The sequence below is a fragment of the Fusarium redolens genome (assembly GCF_020744475.1).
Source record: "Fusarium redolens strain MPI-CAGE-AT-0023 chromosome Unknown BKA55scaffold_22, whole genome shotgun sequence".
NCBI lineage: Eukaryota > Fungi > Ascomycota > Sordariomycetes > Hypocreales > Nectriaceae > Fusarium > Fusarium redolens.
The window spans coordinates 310,902-328,918 of NW_025763685.1; the positions used below are offsets into that span (position 1 = coordinate 310,902).

General features: G+C 47.8%; 7 protein-coding genes across 7 annotated transcripts; 3 read left to right on the plus strand and 4 right to left on the minus strand.

Moving 5' to 3' along the window:
- Positions 1 to 577: 577 nt before the first annotated feature.
- Positions 578 to 2,578, plus strand: BKA55DRAFT_715306 (major facilitator superfamily domain-containing protein; the record flags this gene model as incomplete). Its single annotated transcript, XM_046200878.1, has 6 exons — positions 578 to 708; positions 755 to 866; positions 966 to 1,061; positions 1,106 to 1,809; positions 1,854 to 2,180; positions 2,230 to 2,578. 6 exons carry the CDS (start codon positions 578 to 580, stop codon positions 2,573 to 2,575), a joined length of 1,716 nt encoding a protein of 571 aa, XP_046043142.1.
- A 329-nt stretch (positions 2,579 to 2,907) lies between these two features.
- Positions 2,908 to 7,046, minus strand: BKA55DRAFT_598728 (acyl transferase/acyl hydrolase/lysophospholipase; the record flags this gene model as incomplete). Its single annotated transcript, XM_046196280.1, has 10 exons — positions 2,908 to 3,503; positions 3,548 to 3,683; positions 3,727 to 4,528; positions 4,573 to 4,895; positions 4,942 to 5,084; positions 5,737 to 5,868; positions 5,915 to 6,311; positions 6,358 to 6,596; positions 6,642 to 6,702; positions 6,747 to 7,046. 10 exons carry the CDS (start codon positions 7,044 to 7,046, stop codon positions 2,908 to 2,910), a joined length of 3,129 nt encoding a protein of 1,042 aa, XP_046043143.1.
- Positions 7,047 to 7,613: 567 nt separating this feature from the next.
- On the plus strand, positions 7,614 to 10,165 carry BKA55DRAFT_625664 (fungal-specific transcription factor domain-containing protein). Its single transcript, XM_046196836.1, has 5 exons — positions 7,614 to 7,849; positions 7,907 to 8,035; positions 8,088 to 8,721; positions 8,767 to 9,279; positions 9,322 to 10,165. Exons 1-5 carry the CDS (start codon positions 7,749 to 7,751, stop codon positions 9,955 to 9,957), a joined length of 2,013 nt encoding a protein of 670 aa, XP_046043144.1. The 5' UTR covers positions 7,614 to 7,748; the 3' UTR covers positions 9,958 to 10,165.
- Positions 10,166 to 10,761: 596 nt separating this feature from the next.
- Positions 10,762 to 11,745, plus strand: BKA55DRAFT_696443 (uncharacterized protein; the record flags this gene model as incomplete). The annotated part of the gene is made up of 1 exon (XM_046200262.1): positions 10,762 to 11,745. The coding sequence occupies one exon, from the start codon at positions 10,762 to 10,764 to the stop codon at positions 11,743 to 11,745; it is 984 nt and encodes a 327-aa protein (XP_046043145.1).
- Positions 11,746 to 12,414: 669 nt separating this feature from the next.
- Positions 12,415 to 14,042, minus strand: BKA55DRAFT_743216 (FAS1 domain-containing protein). Its single transcript, XM_046201540.1, has 2 exons — positions 13,252 to 14,042; positions 12,415 to 13,205 (listed from the first exon to the last, which is right to left on the minus strand). Exons 1-2 carry the CDS (start codon positions 13,912 to 13,914, stop codon positions 12,549 to 12,551), a joined length of 1,320 nt encoding a protein of 439 aa, XP_046043146.1. The 5' UTR covers positions 13,915 to 14,042; the 3' UTR covers positions 12,415 to 12,548.
- Positions 14,043 to 14,251: 209 nt separating this feature from the next.
- BKA55DRAFT_680418 (FAD dependent oxidoreductase-domain-containing protein) lies at positions 14,252 to 16,169 on the minus strand (the record flags this gene model as incomplete). The annotated part of the gene is made up of 3 exons (XM_046198213.1): positions 14,252 to 14,661; positions 14,708 to 15,592; positions 15,642 to 16,169. 3 exons carry the CDS (start codon positions 16,167 to 16,169, stop codon positions 14,419 to 14,421), a joined length of 1,656 nt encoding a protein of 551 aa, XP_046043147.1. The 3' UTR covers positions 14,252 to 14,418.
- A 659-nt stretch (positions 16,170 to 16,828) lies between these two features.
- On the minus strand, positions 16,829 to 17,562 carry BKA55DRAFT_743218 (uncharacterized protein). The gene is made up of 2 exons (XM_046201541.1): positions 17,115 to 17,562; positions 16,829 to 17,064 (listed from the first exon to the last, which is right to left on the minus strand). Exons 1-2 carry the CDS (start codon positions 17,197 to 17,199, stop codon positions 16,925 to 16,927), a joined length of 225 nt encoding a protein of 74 aa, XP_046043148.1. The 5' UTR covers positions 17,200 to 17,562; the 3' UTR covers positions 16,829 to 16,924.
- Between the last annotated feature and the right edge of the window lie 455 nt (positions 17,563 to 18,017).

The following is an 18,017-nucleotide window of genomic DNA, read 5'->3' on the forward strand; positions in this document are numbered from 1 at the left end:
GATCACTACCCCCACGTTACTGATCAGATTGATAAGAAGTTAATCTCATGGAATAAACTTTTGATCATACGGTCGATGTCACTTCATCTGGTGGCAGCACTCTATAAACCATCCAACGCCAAAAATCTCATCATGGATCAGATGCGAAAACTCTGAGCAGGGATGAAAAACGTGTCATGGGAGATCGCCTGTTATCGGAACATCGCTAAGAAATAATCCACCAGCTGGTTCAACACCTACCCGAACTTCAAATCAGATATCTTCATGTGATCCAACAAGCACTTCCACCAAAAGTTTTACCTAAAAGTCTCCATCACTATTCCCAGAAAAGAAGCGGCTCTCCCAATCCCTGTAAAACATGAGGCTTTTTTTTTAATCAGATCACGGTTAAAGTCAGCCCATGTAAAGGCTTGGCAGACCAATTATATCACGCGATGGATGAAAATCTGATAAGATTAGATGGATCACCGGATTGTGGGCGCGGAATGTCTTCCGTTGCTGGAACGATATAAACAGTCAACGTTGCATTGGACTTTGAACTACCCAGTATTCACTGTTTCTTAATCTTTGTTGCAATATGGCAGATCATAATTCTCATCGTAGCTCCGACGTGGAAGCGGCGCCGAAGGAGGAGCGAGAGAAGGTCACGAATACAGATATTTTGAGACAGTCTTGGTCTAAGAAGGCCTTGATCGTCGCGTTTACTGGGTATGTTCCTTTTCTCTCTCTTGCTGTTCTGCATCTAACAAATCAGTCTCTTCGCAACCACGTTCATAACCCAATTCCTCAAATACGCGACAAAAGTCTACGATGCATATGCTACCTCCGCGTTCCAGCGCCATTCAGCGCTCGCGACAGCTAATGTCGTCAGTACAATCATCGGTCTCGTCACGTATCCCATCATGGCAAAGTTCTCCAACGTATGTATACCAATCAATCCCAACCCTCAAAACTAACTGTCACAGGTCTTTGGTAGAGCAGAGGGTTTAACCTTTTCAATTCTCTTCCTCGTTCTATCACAAGTTATGTACGCAGCCTGTCAAAACATCGCAACTTACATCGTACGTCATCCCATGCCCTTCCCTTACCCAACTAACACCTCTAGGCCGGCGGCATCTTCGAATCAATCGGCGACACCGGCTACGTAATCATGCAACAAGTCTTCATCGCCGACACGACAAGCCTCATCAACCGCGGTCTCTGGACTTCCCTCCCCGAATCATTCGCCTCCATCCCAACGCTGTACCTCGGCTCCATTGTAGCAGACAGTGTTCTCAAACACTCAACCTGGCGCTGGGGTTATGGAATGTGGGCTCTCATCCTGCCTTTCTGCGCAGCGCCTCTTATTATTACTTTATATGTCCTTCAGCGACGCGCGAGGAAGGCTGGGTATAGACGCAAAGGCGCTTGGGACGCTGCTGATAAGACGCAGCCTTTGAGCAAGAGGATAATTAACCTCATTTGGGTTGATCTTGATATCCTCGGTGCTGTGCTTCTTGTTCTGGGTCTTGGACTCACGCTCATTCCGCTTTCGCTTACGGGCGCGAGGAATAGTGATCGCTGGGACCAGGGGAGCTATATCGCCATGCTTGTCATTGGCGTTGTCGTCGTCGGCGTGTTTTTCGTCTGGGATACAAAGTTTGCAAAGGTTCCATTCGTTCCGTTCCGCATGATCAAGGAGCGAACTGTCGTTGCGGCTTGCGTTTTGTCCATGTTGGATTTCTTCCATTATTCTTGCTTTACGCTTTTCTTTCCAAGTTATCTTCAGGTCGCTGGGGGTTTTAGTCCTGGACATGCTACGCGCATTGAGTAAGTTCTTCTCTCATACGCTTGACATATGCTGACTTTATTAGTAACGCTCTTCGTGTCGCGTTTCAGATCGCTTCGGTGCTTGTTGGTGTTTTGATGAAGTATACCAAGCGCAGTCAGATCTTTGTCTTTATTGGTGTTCCGCTCTGTGTTCTCGGTCAAGGATTGATGATTCACTTTGTGAACATGAACGGCGGACACGCAAACGAAGCTTCTTTCATCACTGCAAAGACTCTTGTCGGTGTTGGTCGTGCATTCTACCAGACAGCCGCTCAAGTCTCCATTCAGGCCCTCGTCGCCAAGGAAGATGTCCCTGTCGTGACGGGTGTTTACTACGCAGCCATGAACTTTGGCGGAGCCGTCGGTACCAGGTCAGTATTTTCTAATTTCTTCTTCATCAATCCTTACTAACAATTACAGTGTCGGCGGTGCCATCTGGAACAACATCCTCCCTCAAAAACTCACAACATACCTCCCCGAGAAAGCCAAGCCCAACGCGTTCAAGATCTACAAGTCCATTGTCGTCGCTCAAAAATTCGTAAAGGGTACACCTATCCGCGCAGCCATTGACCAAGCTTATCGCGAGACACAGCGACTTCTTGCTATTGCTGCGACGTGCTCTCTTGCGCCCATGTTGATTGTCATGTTTGCGCTCAAGGCCGTTGATTTGACAAAGGTTGATGAGGCGAAGATCGAGGAGAATAAATCTACTGATGGAGAGGTTGAACCTGCTGTTATGAGGGAGAATGTGCAGGTGAAGAATTAGGACGTTTGTATAGTTGTATAATTAATTCAAGGTTGTTACTGTGTTGAGCCATGATGTTGAGTGCGACTGGATTGATGGTGGACCCGCTGCTTTGGCATAGTTCAGTGGACAGGACGCTTACCCTCTGTAACGCGGTCACTACGGTTCAGTCGGACGAGCCAGCCAGTACAGTGGACAGAGTACGATGAGATTTATCATCACCTCTTCAATTACTTAATTCATATCTCGCGCTTAAAACCTCAAATGAAGCAATTCATCCATTAATCTACCTACGCGCGCTCACCAATTGACTACCTATAACCGACATCCCTTGACAACATTACCAAGCATGACTACAGCAGATAAGCCATCGCAACCAGCGATAAAACCAACCCAACCAAATTATTCCCAACCTTGACACCAGCCGAATCGTCCGTTCCACTTCCACTTCTACTGCTCTCCTCCTTCTCCCAATCACTCTCATTCCATTTCGCAAAGCTCAACTCCGGATCCAATCTCGGCGTCAGATTAAAATCCCCCTCTGTAGCCTTCCTATCACTCGTCGTCCCATTCCAACAATGTCTCTCAAAACACTCCTCACACTGTTTCGGCATCTCAATATCCAATCTTCTCAACGATCCTTTGATAGCCGCACAAGCTAAACAAGCAGGCCAATTCTCATCAACACTACCATTACCGTACGTGGCTACCTGGAACGCGTTTTCAAGAGCAATGTCGACTTGGTTAGACGTGAATTGGGTTTGGGTGTAGGAATAGTTGGTGTAACCTGTCCATGGGGCGTTGGGAAGCCAGAGAAGGAGGGGGGTTGAGGATGAGGCGTTGCAGCCGAAGAAGGTTGGTTGGAAGGAGAGGTTTTGGGCGACGATGGTGTTTACGTCGGGGATTTTGGGGAATGGGATGTTGCCTTGGGATGCGGTGAGGGCGGTATCTGAGATGTTGGTACAGCCTTTAATAGAAGGGGAAATAACTTACTGATAAGATTGGTTCCGTTGACCCAAGAGTTTGGTGCATCGGATGAAGCTTCGTAAACAATGATCAAGTCAAGCTTGCGATCAGGAATGATCAGCGGGCGGAGAGGATTACTCTCAAGCGTAAGACTCCCATCAACCTAAAACATTAGTATCATCCATAATCTGAGTATGAGAACTTACCAAAAGAAGCTCCGAAACACCCTTCATATCCTCATTATAATCCTCAAACGGATTCGGATACGTCGCCCACAAAGTCTCATTAAACGTCAAATCAAAGTACTCCGCCGTCATATTCGCAAGCTGAACCAACGGATTATCATACTGATCCTCCGGAATAGGAATGTCGTTAATATCCGGATTAACTTTCTGTCTCTTCTCCAACCATCTCTTCGCAAACACGGGAATTCCATAAAATGAATCGATAAACCATGCGGTGAATGCATTAGCAGTCGTTCCCTGCATGAGAGTAAGTTTATCGAACCCCTCAACGCATTCACTCTTATTCTGCGGCTTCCCCGCTGACATGGAAGTTCCGAGGAATTTGGTCTGGATAAACGCCTGCACGCGGCCGCCGACCCAACTTCCGAACTCAAAGGGTGTTACTTCATACGCTGTGAAGTTGAAGCGTTCGGATTTATTGAAGCCGGGGTACATGAGTTTTCCGATCTCCGGAGATTTTCCGGGTATGACTTCTGCGAAGCATACGATTGGCATTGGTGCATCGCCGAGCGTAAAGGCTGTGTTTTTGGAGGCGATGTCGGAGTAATTGCTGTATACTTTATCCTCGGGGAGCCATGTTCCCCAGAATTGACCGAATGTGTCTGCGACGGAGACAGGGAAACCGGATTCATCTTTTGCGCCCATGTTCTCGAAGATTGTTGTGAAGAATTCCGTCTGATTACCATCTGGACCAGATGAATAATCAAGGGAGAAATTGGAGGCTTTTTTGACCCCGTCAGTCGTAGTAAAATTATTCGCGGCCCTAAGATGTTAGTATCAATTGAGGTAATGATAAAGTTGACTCACAGTAAGGAAACGGTGACGGCGCCGCCGCCGGATAAACCAGTGATGTACGAAAGAAGCTGCGTCAACCCTCCCGTCCTCGCAGCTCGCGCCGCATCAGACCTTGCATCAAACGCTTGCCAAACACCCAGCCCTCCAAGGCCAGACTGCGTACCTCCGCCAGAGACAGAAAGCCCAACGATAGGAACATCATCACTTTTGAGCTTGTCAATATAGTTTGAGACGTTGAAACCGGTGATGTTGGCGAGTTTGAGGTAGTCTTCGAGATTGGGAATTATCCGCTTGGCGCGTTGTTCTCGCCAGGATGACTCTTCATCGGATAGGCCCTGCGTTTGTTAGAGAAGAGGGAGAAAGAGGGAGCGGGATGGGTACGTCTGATGCTTTTCGGACTTTGAGGGAGGAGGGACATGTTGTGTAGACTGGGGCGTAGGGATCAGCTCCACTTTGAGCGAGGGTGAAGCTGAAGAACGTGGTGAGAAGCAACAAATGCTGCGAAGCGTAATACATCTTGCGAACTATTCAGAATACTGTCAAAACTCTTCAATAGTTCTTGTTATCCCAATGACGAGAAACAGCAGCTCTCCCGTCTTATTGTTCCCTCAATGGACATTCCCATGCCGATATCCGACCTCCCTCGCCCCAAGCTATCTTAGCTCATGTCAGCGCAAACTTCCACCATAAACTCAGTGGCTTGTTCCAACCAACCCGATCATCAGAATCTACGGCTGTTTAATTATTAGCCTCTCGGGACCGAATGCGAACGAGGCTTGGCGGAGGAATGTATGCCGAAGTTATTCGGATTTCGTGGCTAAATTGCCTAAACGATTGAGGAGTGAGTTTTAACTACTGTAGCTAGAATCGATTAAGGCGCTGATTTGCATCAAAGAATAACTTTTATCTATTCCTTCTATGGTAAGTAATTCGATTCAAGTTTCTACGCCGCGTAGATCTAAATTTCCCCGCGTCTAGATCCCGGACTGTTTTTCGTAGAGACCATCATTCCCGGTATGTCTATCCGTAATTTTATCTAAGCCATGTCTTGATCTACTGCTTCCAATTCTTACTAAATCTTGCAATGAGCAAAACTAAGCTACCAGCGAGTAGTGAGAAACAAGTAACTTTAACCTGTTAGTGGAGAGTTAAGTAAAAGTGGAGAGATGTACTTACTAACGGTGAATGCCCAACCTACGCCGATGCCGTCAATCATGGGGACGACGCCTCCAACGCTCATTGCACCGAAACTATACTGAATCACGTATTTTCCTGTGATTACAGCTGTTCTATGCGCAGGTCGAACCTCTGAAGACCATCAGTTGAGTTTCTTTGTAACGGTTGATTGACTTACCAGCAGCGTACGTATTCAACCCACTAAACGACGCCATGAGTCCAAATCCTTGGATAAACGCACTCACAATCGGCAACGCCATACCACCAAGTCTATGATAAACACTCCATCCGTAGAGTAACGTTCCAAGAGGAAGAATTATAAGAACGCTGACTAGACTGCTGTTCAATCGATCTTCAGGAATTCTCTGTCCGTTGTGCTTTCGCATGTATCTCTTGACTACTACGTCGGAGATCTTACCTCCGACGGTACTTCCAATTAGAAATCCTGCACCGGGTGCAAGGTAGAAGAGACCGCTTGCAAGAGGGGATGTGAGATTGAAGCGAGGGTTTATAACGCGTCGAATGGAGGAGAGGAGACCGTATTGGTTGAAGCCCAGGAGACCGCAGGCGATGTTCTGTAATGTTAGTGGTGTACTGTTCAATTGGGTGAAGGATGCATACAGCGAGGATGACCTTTGGATATTTGAATTGACAGAAAACGTGCATCGGGTTGAACGTCCGAAGGATTTCCTTGGCTGTTCGGGGACGTGTCGTCTCGGCTAATTTGGGATTCTCAACTTCGCTAGCTTTCGGGATGAACAAGAGAGAAAGAATGAGACCAAAAAGGCACATTCCGGCTTCGACGCCATAGATGACTCGCCAGCTGGTGAATGTTGCGATGATACTACCGAGAAGAGGTGCTATAATCTTAGTAAGGTCACGATTACGAGGTCGGGTTGGCTTACCGATTGAATTGAAAGAAACGCAACTCCCCAGAAAGAACCCAACAGCAGTCCCACGAGACGTCTATAACCGTCAGTAAATAACTTCCAATGCTTCAAAGTACCCACAGGATCAAATATATCCGCCAAGATCGTCTGTCCAGCAACCAAAAAGAACGGCCCCGTATTCCCTCCCAATATCCACAGCGCCGCAAACCCCGGTAAATTCGGCACAGTCGCGCACCCAATCGCACAAACACAAAGAACGGCATTCGCAGCAAGATACGCAGACTTTCGTCCAATAATCGTACTAACCGGCAACCAAATCAGCCCCGACAACGCCTGCGCTACAAAGACACCAGCGTTGATGGTGTTGATGGTAGTAACGGGGATGTTTAAATCGGAGGCTACTTCGATTGTCGCGGGCATTATGGCGGTGCTCCAGAATGTCATGGGCAGAGGCATCCAGCATACCACGAAGAGAATCACCCATTTTCGCCAGGAGGGGATTGAAGCGACGTCGTCGTCTATTGAACCGATTGGCGGCAATGGGGAATCTGGGGAGGTTGAGAGACCTGTTTTTGGTTCGGCTGTCATAGTGAATAAACGAATGGATTTACACGACGAAACGAGGCGTAACTCAAATACTGCAAATATTACAAAGCGAATGCTCAGTTAATCTATTGAACCTACAATACAAATTTTTACCAGAAAGAGTTTTCTTCACCTTCTTAATCAGGTATTTAAAACCCCCAATTCCCTGCATCTTGGCTCACTTATAGTGGACCGTTATGACTTCCCCAGCGGTGTCGGACGCTCTCTGTCTCAACCCGTCTTATTCCCGCTCACCTTTTTCGGCGCCAAATCCCAAAACCACCGAAAAACATACTTTTCTGCCGAGGTTAGCACGAGATCGTCGCTGAGTAAGCGCGGGAAAGTTAAAATTCTCGCCGATTTGTCGGCGTCACTGAACCGAGTTTCTTACCTTTTCTTGGGAGTCACACGACAGCTTTCGGTATACGGAGATCGTATCGGTACTTCGGGTATCCAATCAGGAAGATATCGGGTGGGTTTTATGGATAAGACTGTGTTACTTGGCCTGAAGATCACCTGTTGCTAAGGTTTGAGACAATGGCTGATAATCAGAGTGAGTCGGAGAAGGAGGATGTTGGATCATCGACTATTACACCATTGAGTCCGGGAAAGCGACAGCGCAAGGCAAAATCTACAGCGTAAGACTCTATAATGTACTTGGAATGTTGTTTTTGGAGTTTGACTAATTGATCTAGATGTCGGAGATGTCATGCGAGAAAGGTCAAATGCTCGGGTGGCCAGCCCTGTGAAAACTGCCGTCAAGCAAGTAAAGGCGCAGAATGTTCTTATCCCCGAAAGAACCGTCTCGTCAAAGTCAGCCAACAGTATGTCCCCTCTGTTTCCTCTCAATCTTTTCATGTTTATCAATTGGTCCAGATACATTGACGATCTCATCGCCGAGAACCAACGTCTTCGTCAAGATGACGCTAAACCTCGGTCTGAGCCTACCATCCCCGACGTCTCCATCTCACAGAGCACCGAGACATCCTCGTCATTACAGGGCACACTCCTCGAAGAACGACCCTGGTTCTTCGACATGAATGTTCTTCACACCCCCGTCCTCATCGGCGAAGCTTCCGACGCCGCCTTTGCAACTCGTTTTCGACAGGCTATTTCTGAACCGGGGCATAGTCACATTCCGAGAGTGAATTATGCACCTGACGAGAGATTGCTAGCTCTTTCGGATGAAGATTGTCCGTGGCCGATACCCTCTAGGGCACGGTTGCTTGTTAATGTTGCGTTGAAGTATGTTAGTCGGAATTATTACATTGTGAGGAAGAGTCAGATCTTGGAGGGTTTGGAGCAGACGATTCTTAATCCTCATTCGGCGGATTCGTTGTTGAGGAGTAAATTATGGGTTCTTTTTGCGATTGGTGAGATGTATTCTACGCGTACGGCCGCCAAGGATAGGAATTTTCCTGGTATGGCGTATTTTGCGCGAGCGACTCGTATTCTTCGGATCATCAGCGAAAGACCTCGAATCGACGCCATTGAGATTCGTCTTCTTCTCGTAAGTCCACCGGTTTCTCATAAGACTGAGCTGACAATCTTCTAGTCTTTCTACTCCCTCGCTCTTAACCGACGTTATACAGCCTACGCCTTAGCCGGCTCATCAGTCCGCCTCTCCGTCGTAATGGGTCTTCACCTAAACGTACCTGAATCCCAACTCCGTGACGCTGGCGCAAGAGAACATAGGAACCGCGTATGGTGGACGGCATATAGCTTCGATCGGATGTGGGCTTCTCGTCTTGGTCATCCTGTTGCTATTCAAGATGACGATATTGAAGTTGACCTTCCAACTGATCCAGTTTTGGATACGCCGTCGGATGACTTCGCTGACTCATCATATTTCATCGCTGGCCTCAGACTTGCGAGATTGGCGGCCAAGGTTATTAATGCGATTTATACGAGGAGACCGCAGCAGAAAACACTGTCGCAGCGGGTTCAAGAGGCGTTGAGAGATTTGAGGGCTTTTGTGGAGGAGTTGCCCCCTCATCTTCACATTGAACCGACTGATGCTCCGGAACCAAGCCCAAAGCCTCTCTCACTGCACTTATACTTCAACCAGGTAAGTAGCCCCTCATTACCACAAACATATCTAACAGCTTAGGTCGCCATAACCGCAACGCGTCCCATTCTTCTCCACGTCCTCCGCACCCACGTCTCAGCATGGGACACCCAACCTCGCACCGAGCCCCAAATCCCCGTATCAGCCATGACCCTCTCCGAAGCCTGCATCCGCTGCGCCCGCCACTCCTGCCGCCTCCTGATCGACTGCTGGATCGACGGCTCTTTCGCAACCTTCGACTACTTCTACACGCAATACCTCTTCTCATCCGCCACAGTCCTCGCGATATCAAGCCTCATCGACGGAAAGGAATGTCGCAGCGACAAAGAGCAGTTCGAGTCAGCGGCGCAGTTTCTGCACCAGTTGAAGGAGAATGGGAATTTTGCGGCGGAGGAATTTTGTAGACATGTTGATGCTATGAAGGTTTGTATGAGGGCGCTTGAGGCGAGACGCGGACAGTTTGTGGTGCAGGATACGGGGTTGTTGGGGTTGGATGTGTTAAATCCTACGGCGGGGATGGCGTTGTCGGAGCCTTCGTTGCAGGAATTGTTGTCGCAGCCGGTTTTGGATTTGCAGTTTATTGATGCGTCGATGTATCATGATGGGGCGCAGGGGTTGTATTGGCCTGATATTAGTCCTGAGAGCTGGAGTGCTAGTGGATGGACGCCCGGTGGGTAGGATTTGGACATATGGTATTTTATTTGTTAGTGTTGAAGCATTATTCGTCGTTTCTAGAGTCATCTCTTATTTATTCTTCTTGAAATATGTATATCGTGAAACGCATGTTGACGCTTCCAGAAGTGGCTTAGCGCGAATGGCTTTCTATTGCTGCAGTCCGGAGTACTATGATGGATGTAGGGATTGATATAGACCAGCTCAATTGCCCAGACAACAATATGAGCTGAAGATCCTTGCAATATCTTCCCAAGTGTGTGCTTCCGTATTGATAACCCGTGAAGCAATATTATCACTCTCGTCTAGTCATAGGGACAGTGTCAAGACTTGCCAATCCGTCTCTTTGATCAATTGAAGTTCGTCCATGTTCCTAAGCAACTTATAGAGGATGAATCATGGCCCTAGATGAACAATGGGTCTGGTCCATGCTCTCTGGCACTGCGAACTGTTTGTTCTATTGGACTGGCAGCTCGTTCACTCTGTCTCTGGCAGTTACTTTCAGCTGGGCAGCTCACCAAGCTGAACAAGACCGCCAGTCACTATGGGACAACGACGAACAGACTGTTGTTTTCGTTGACAGTGGCATTTGCTTGCTGCCACCACGAGAGCTATTGCGAAACTATTCACCTTGATTCCCCCAATATATATTTCCCTTTCTTGTTGTTTATCCATCCTTCTTCTTTCCTCCTCACCAACCTCACAACATCTCAACCTTGGTCTACTCATCACAACTCACAACAACTCTCAACCATACACTCATACAGCAAACCAACTTACACGACAATCATAACTCTTACCACAGACACCATGTCTCTCTCGACTGCCTATCCCGTTGACGGACAGGTCATCGACATCGGTGGCTCGTCCATCAACCTGACCTTCATCGACGACCAGCTTCCCAGGGCTTTCCTCGGTCAGGGTGACTTCCCCAAGGAAGTTGCTTACACTACGGGCATGGCCCAGTGGAACGCCATCGCTGATAAGTCTTATCAAACCACCGACGAAATGTCGATCATCAAGGCCACAGCCAAGCAGGTTGTCCAACAACTCAAGTCTGGAACCCACATTCTCGATCTCGGTGCTGCCAACTCAAAGAAGTTTGAGCCCTACGTTCACGAATTCATCGCCCAGGGTAAGGAGTGCGTTTACGTCGCTCTTGATCTGTCTCATGCCTCCCTTGTTGAGCACATCGCCAAGGCCAAGGCCACTTTCCCCGGTGTCAAGTGTATTGGACTTTGGGGCTCTTTTCAACAAGGTGACGTCTATTTTCGGCAGACCCGCCCTACTGCACGCCTCTTCCTTTCCCTTGGAAGCATTTTCTACAATGCTCCTGACTCCATGGCTAAGGATCGCTGCGTGGAATTCAAGGAACACATGACTCCCGTCGATCGTCTCATTGTCGGCCAGGATGGACCTACCGGCGCCGAGAGCAGCCAGACGCACGCTGCCTACAACACTGTCGAATATGATGCATTCTTTACTACCTACCTCCAGGGTCTTCAGGATCACGCTGGTATTGTTGGTGCCAATCCCAAGACTGCTTGGACTGTTGAGAGCAAGCTCAACAAAGCCATGCACTACTTCGACGTAACTGCCAACCACGACATGCAGTGCACCAAGTTAGGTATCAACGTCGCCTCTGGAACTGTGTTCCAGATGTTCAAGTCTTGGAAGCGCTATGAGGCCGAAATCCACGAGCTCACCAACGAGGTTGGTCTTGAGATTGAGACTCTTGGCAAGGCTGAGGGTTCTGGCATGTGTCAGTACATCATCAAGGCTGCTGAGAACTAAGTCCAGTCCAAAAGTGTGATCTCACCCCTGTTTTCTTTTTTCGGAGTTTGGGAAGGATTGTCTGAGCTTGGAAGTGCCAGACCGAGTGCGCGAGTTACAGGAAAAGTACCCCACTCATCTTTGCTTTTGTTTTTGTCTCTTGACTTGGTAGAGTCTTGGGAAAGTTGTCTGAGCTAGATGCCAGACCCCCAAGTGATAGTCACTGGGCTTTGCGATGAAAGGATGGAATAGACTAGACCTCTAGATTAAGAATTGATTCGTCTTCCGTCATAACTTTGTGCATTCACAACGTGAGATCCTCGTCTTCGTCAAAATACTAAGTTCTATTTTATTACTGTTGACATATGGCTCCTCATGCTGAAGTTCTCGTTGAAGTAAGCTTAGCTAACCCACGGAAACAGATACCCTGTATCCTTCCAAACTTGAACTTTGAAGACTGATGAATTGGTCAACAATATTCTCGCATGTTAGACCGTCGTAATGCCTCGAACTGAAATCTTTCAAGCAACTTCTTCATTGTTTGCTATCATGATCCCCCTTTTTACAGACCCATGCGTTGTTACGACATCGGCCAATGAGCCAAGCATAAGAGTCGACAGTCATGAATGCTTATACAATAAAATCTGGTAATGGAAGGACATTCACAATCATTATCAATGCACTAAAATCTTTCAAATCATCAAGTCCCAGTCTCGTGTTGTCTAGCCTATGCCCTCTAATAGGGTAACATCTGTATCATACAGTTCTGACGACTTCTACTACTTTCCATTATCTTTCATCAAGACGCTCTGGAAGCGCATGTTTTACAACTCGCCGTCCTGATATTCACCTTCCTCCTCCTCCTCCACATACTCCTCCAATCTTTCCTTGAGCTCCTCAACACTAATCTCACCTTCCATCTCAGAAGGATGCTCACCCTTCCTATGCGGCGGAATAGGAATAGTCTTTGGAACCTGAATAACACCATTCTTACCAACAGCATCATTAAACCCAATCACATTATGCCCATTCAGCACAATAGTAGTCCAGCTCTTGAAAGTATGAACATCAACACCAACACTCCTCTCAAGAAGCGTAGGAAGCTCAATATGGAAGTCATCGCCATGACCATAAAGCTTCTTCGACACCTTCTCATCGCCGTAGTAAACCTCATCACTGTAGAGAGTAATATTGGGGACTATTTGGTACTTGAGAAGTGCCTTGAGATATTTCTTGCCGGTCTCGGTATTGAAGAGGAAGGCGTTTGCGCGGGGACCGAGACGGCGCCATGCATCGTTGGAGGGAGCGAAGACGGTGCTGCCGACCATGGGAATGTTATGGATATACTTGACGAAATCGGTCTTTTCGAATGCGAGGAGGAGGGTTGAGAATTGGGCGGGGAAGAGACTGATTTCTTTGCCGATGAAGGGAGGAGGGACGAGGATTCGGTTAACGGCGTGGATGATGCCATTCTTGGTTTTCTGTAACGGTCAGTAGGCGATCAATTGGCGACCGGGATGCACTTACGAAGTTGACTGCGATGACCTTGCTGTACAGGTTAACCCTCACGCCAGAGAGTCCAACGCTGGTACGAAGTCGCTGAGGCTTATCGCCGAGCAGAGGCTCCTTCAGGGTAGTAGGAATAGTGTGCGTAAAGAGAATTCGCGACGCAGGATACTCCCCGATACCAAGATGGTAGTTAAGAACAGCCTCGACGAATTCATCACTAGGCTTGTCTTTATGATGATGAGGAATATGCTCAAACGCCTCATCAATCGGGACAAAAAGCGTGTAGTTCGCATCAGTGCTGTTCAATAGCTTGCCAAACTTCTCATGTTTCTGTACAAGGTTGAAGAATTTCTTGGTATGGTTGCTCTTGGCGATGAGTTCATAAGTCGTATGATCAGTAAAGTCACCGCCCGTTCGCCCAAAAATATCCGCAGACTCATCATCGTCTACAGCGTCAGCGGGGAGGAAAACCTCTTCATCCTGGAGTCTGTTGTGAATTGCTGCTGTGAACTCTGTGGAGAGCTGCTCGGTCGCTTCATCGAGGGACTTGCGAAGACGCGTGGGAATATCTTCAAGCGATTGCTTCAAATCATCCTTCCAGGTATTTAAGGCGTCCAAACCTTCGGGAATGACGAAAGCCGAAGTGGCCGTAGCCAAGGTAAGAGCCAAAAGAGACCTCATGATGAATCAAACTGTCAATGAAACTCAATGGAAGTATGAATGACTCAAGATCAGCCGCTCCAACGTCCTTACACAACGATGAAAACCGGTCAATGATGCTCTGACTTTATATCGTTCGAACGTCTATGACGGACCAGTAGCGATGAATGTTGGCGTCATCAGGTATTTTACCCCGCATGGGATGTAAGAAAAGATGACGTGAGCTTTCAGGCTAAATGTGTCTCATCCTTTTTGTCACCTTCAACGCTCGGCTTCTTCGGGTCTTACGTGAGGCAAGGGTGTTACGAAACGCAAATAATTGGACTACTCGTAAACGTAGCGATTTTATTGGTGAGCTGACGCGTGGAGGATGTCGCCTTTTGATGGACTGATGATGTGTACGCGTATAACGTCGCAGCGGTTGAGCACGTAATACACACACTCGTTTCATTCGCATACGCGGATACTTCAGCAATCTCAATTACATAACAACATCGTCGATTGTTGATTACATTTGGCCAATATCTAGCTACCAGCGACAGTTTCCTGATCAGCCTTTCCAGCCTCATCAACAGGCGGCAGGTTTCCCTTCGCAGGCCCCATAACACAAATACCCTCTCGTGAAAATCGGCTTCCATGAACAGGACAGTCAAAGCTCTTCTCAGTACTGTTCCAGCACACAACGCCCTTCATATGAGGACACAAAGCGCTGTACTGCTTGACGTTACCCTCTTCGTCTTTGTACACCGCGATGGGCTTTGACCCGGCCTGGTACAGGTTAGCTAGTACGTAACGAAGGACAAAGGGAAATTACCTTGTTTAAAACTCCGCCCATTCCACGGCCGAGATCTTCAATGTCTGTGATGTCGGACTGTAGGAAGCGCTTGTATTGCGCGTTGATTTGGACGTCGTGTGCGATCATGCTGGGGAGGGACTTGACCATTGAAGCGATACGCTTTGGGGAGTATACGTCTGCCCATGGGTTCTTGATACCGTCGATTTCGTCTGCGATCAATCGCCCAGCCAAAACTCCATGCGTCAAACCATCTCCCGAATCCCCAGTGATGATGTAAATGTGATCGTTGCCCTGGTTCTTACCAATGAACTGCATGAAATCCACAGGTTCAAAGATCTGTCCACTCCAGCGATAATCAACAGACTTGACCTGTGAAAACCTCTCACGCGTCCATTCCTCAAGCTCACCAAACTCAGTAGTCGTATCCTCCTGTCCAACCTTGTGGTCACAGCCTCCAACAACAAGATAATCATGCTCATCATCACAAGCCGTCAGTCGAATATACTTATACTCCTCCGCCTGATCATACAAAAGACAATCCTCAATAGCGCCCTTGGGTACACGCGCAGCAATGCAGTAGGACCGCATAAACTCCATCTGAGCGATGACGCTGAGCTTCTGGAGGGGAACGCAAGTTGCTTCGACGGCGTTGTTGCATTTGACGGTATAGCCATCTGTTGTTGACACGTTGACGGATTTGTTGCCAATGCCGAGAATCTCAATGCCTTTCTCTTCAACGGACATGACACGTGTTTCGTCGAAGCAGCGGAAGTTGGGCTGGGTTGTGAGCCATTTGAGGATGCCGTTGAGATACTTTGTTGGATGGAATGTTGCTTGGTCTTTGACGATGAGTCCGCCGCGTTGGTCGATTGCTCCGTCCCAGCCACGAACAGTCAGCGATTCCTGTGCAAAATAAGTAACATGTCAAGAATGAGATAGGTGAGAGTCTTACATCAAATCTAGCGTCAATGCCAAACTTTCGCTGAGCAGCTTCTTCCTTGCGAAGATCATTCATCTCATCTTCATGCTCCTTCGCATCCTTGGTGGAATACTGAGAAACCTCATATGCCGGGAGTTTGCGATACTCGCACTCAATACCGAGCACCTTCGAAATTTCTCCGACGCGATCTCGTCCCCAAGCATGGCTTTCAGCTGCAACTTTGGCGCCTTCATCACCATGCTTCTTCGCAATCTCAGTATACCCATCATCAAGATCGTTGGTCAAATGGCCACTAGTGCGACCTGTCTCTCCGGAGAGAACCTGACGAGCCTCAAGAAGAACGACTTCGCGACCGCGAGTGACGAGCTCATAGGCTGTAGAAATACCGCCAATTCCAGCCCCGATGACACAAACGTCGGTTTCAATGTCTTGGTTGAGCTTGGAGAAAGATGGCCGATTGGAGACGGGATCTTGATGCACCCAGACTGAGTCCGTCGCGCCTGATGTATGAAAGAACTGCTGTGACTTGGAAGACGCCATGGTGGATTGGTAGGCTTTGAAGGATAATTGGATTGTGCAGCGACGTGAGATACGAGAGACTCGGAATGATGCTGATGCTAGAGAGAAGAGCATCCTAGGGGATATGAATGAGGAACGAGCTTGTGAAGGGGCTGTACTGAGCTCACGAGGTCTATATCATGGAGGTGACAGAAGTTGAGGCTGGATGGTGAACCGTACAACATAAAACACGGACGAATTAAATAGAGTGAATTGGCAATCGAGACCAATTGAGCTGTATCACTTGCCAGAAATGCATGTCGCTCCAATAATTGTCGGGGCTGGTATTACACCGCATCAGCTTTCACATCACGAAGTCGTCACTATTTCCATTACATATCCCATGCATGGAATTGAGACACGGGGCGCAGGGAAAATGGCGGAGCAATTGGTCCTTCTGCGCATCATTGAAAACGCAATGCCAACAATCTGACGTCGTTGTTCTTGGCTGTCATATTCACGTCACAATGATGATCGACATTGCGAAGCGGGGAGTTAATCCAACCCCGCGCAAGGTTGCAGCAGATAGAAGAGAAAAAGCGATGATAATTGTCAATTGCAACGAGTTGCTGGCGCGAGATGTTGGTTATCTTGATACTCATTGTTGTCGCGTCTCGCGATGTGGTGATAGCATCACAGTGGTACAGGGTAACCAACATCAACTGGGCGATTCAAGTAATCGCTATACCTTAGGGCATGAGTGTTCATATGTGATAATTACTAGTTTGAAGTAGTATTTAAGCCTTCTTTTCTCCTCCCATGTTGTTCTGAACAGTTCCTCCAATGCTTCCCTCGGCAGTGAATTGCTTTCCAATCACGCCCTCTTTGTCAAACGGACCACCAATCTTTTGAGCTGTTCCTCCAATAGCTCCATTCTCTGCATTTGCGTTTAGGATCGCACCATGTAAACAGACAAGGAAAACTTACCAGTGAATTGTTTGCCGACAGTGCCTTGCTCATCCATAGCTTTGGGCGCGGTACCGGGTAGGCTGGTGGTGGGCTTGTCGGACATGTTGGCGATAAATGGTAATGAGCAAAATGCGATAGAATGGATGAGTGCTACGAGTGATACTGGTGTTGGATGATTGTGAGAGAATGAGAGCGACAAGCGTGCACCTACTTTATAGTGGTCACGTCAAGCCATGCAAGATCTATGACGTCATCACAGTCCATGATCTCATAAGCGTTGGTCAGATCGACGTTGCAGATCAACCGGGTCAATTACCCGACCCATTGGTGTTGAGCCGGAAGTTTGTCAAAGTTATGGAGTCATGAGATCGAATTGTTTGAACTATCCTCTAAACTCACAGGTCTAGGGTAGCTCTCGTATCACTTCGGGCGCACGTGCCCCAGATCTATATCACGTGTTGGCGACGAGGTTGAATTAAGGTTGTGGAGCAGAACGCTTGGACTGACCCACGACAAGGATATAAAACAGGGATATAGATGATGGTTGGCCGATATCGGATGATTATTAAGCATGGCCCTCTGTGCGTTAGAAATAACCCCACTGGCTGTTAACTTCAACACCGAGCTTTTCCCGGTAGAGCACCTACTGGAGGCCCGTGTTACCACTCGAGGAATATCTTGCGGATGGGCAATAAGCCAGATAGTCTTCAATTGATATTAAAACCTCATATTAAATACTATAGTGTAAAGCTTGGAATAAAACTGGAATGTCTTAACAGCGGTATTAAGATGCAGGTCATTCCTCTCAATATGTAGCAGCAGTAATGCCCAATTGTGTATCTTATCTGGAAACCTAGTTTTAACTTCTATAATTTTATTCTTCGCCGCAGCTTGTGTGCTGGGGCTGGAAGCCCTTTTTAA

Coding starts and splice junctions, on each gene's coding strand:
- BKA55DRAFT_625664 (XM_046196836.1), top strand. CDS start 7,749: ATGGCTGATAATCAGAGTGAGTCGGAGAAGGAGGATGTTGGATCATCG. Junction 8,036..8,087: donor CTCGTCAAAGTCAGCCAACA/GTATGTCCCCTC, acceptor CAATTGGTCCAG/ATACATTGACGATCTCATCG. Junction 9,280..9,321: donor TGCACTTATACTTCAACCAG/GTAAGTAGCCCC, acceptor CTAACAGCTTAG/GTCGCCATAACCGCAACGCG.
- BKA55DRAFT_743216 (XM_046201540.1), bottom strand. CDS start 13,914: ATGAGGTCTCTTTTGGCTCTTACCTTGGCTACGGCCACTTCGGCTTTC. Junction 13,206..13,251: donor AGGTCATCGCAGTCAACTTC/GTAAGTGCATCC, acceptor TGACCGTTACAG/AAAACCAAGAATGGCATCAT.
- BKA55DRAFT_743218 (XM_046201541.1), bottom strand. CDS start 17,199: ATGTCCGACAAGCCCACCACCAGCCTACCCGGTACCGCGCCCAAAGCT. Junction 17,065..17,114: donor TGTCGGCAAACAATTCACTG/GTAAGTTTTCCT, acceptor ACGCAAATGCAG/AGAATGGAGCTATTGGAGGA.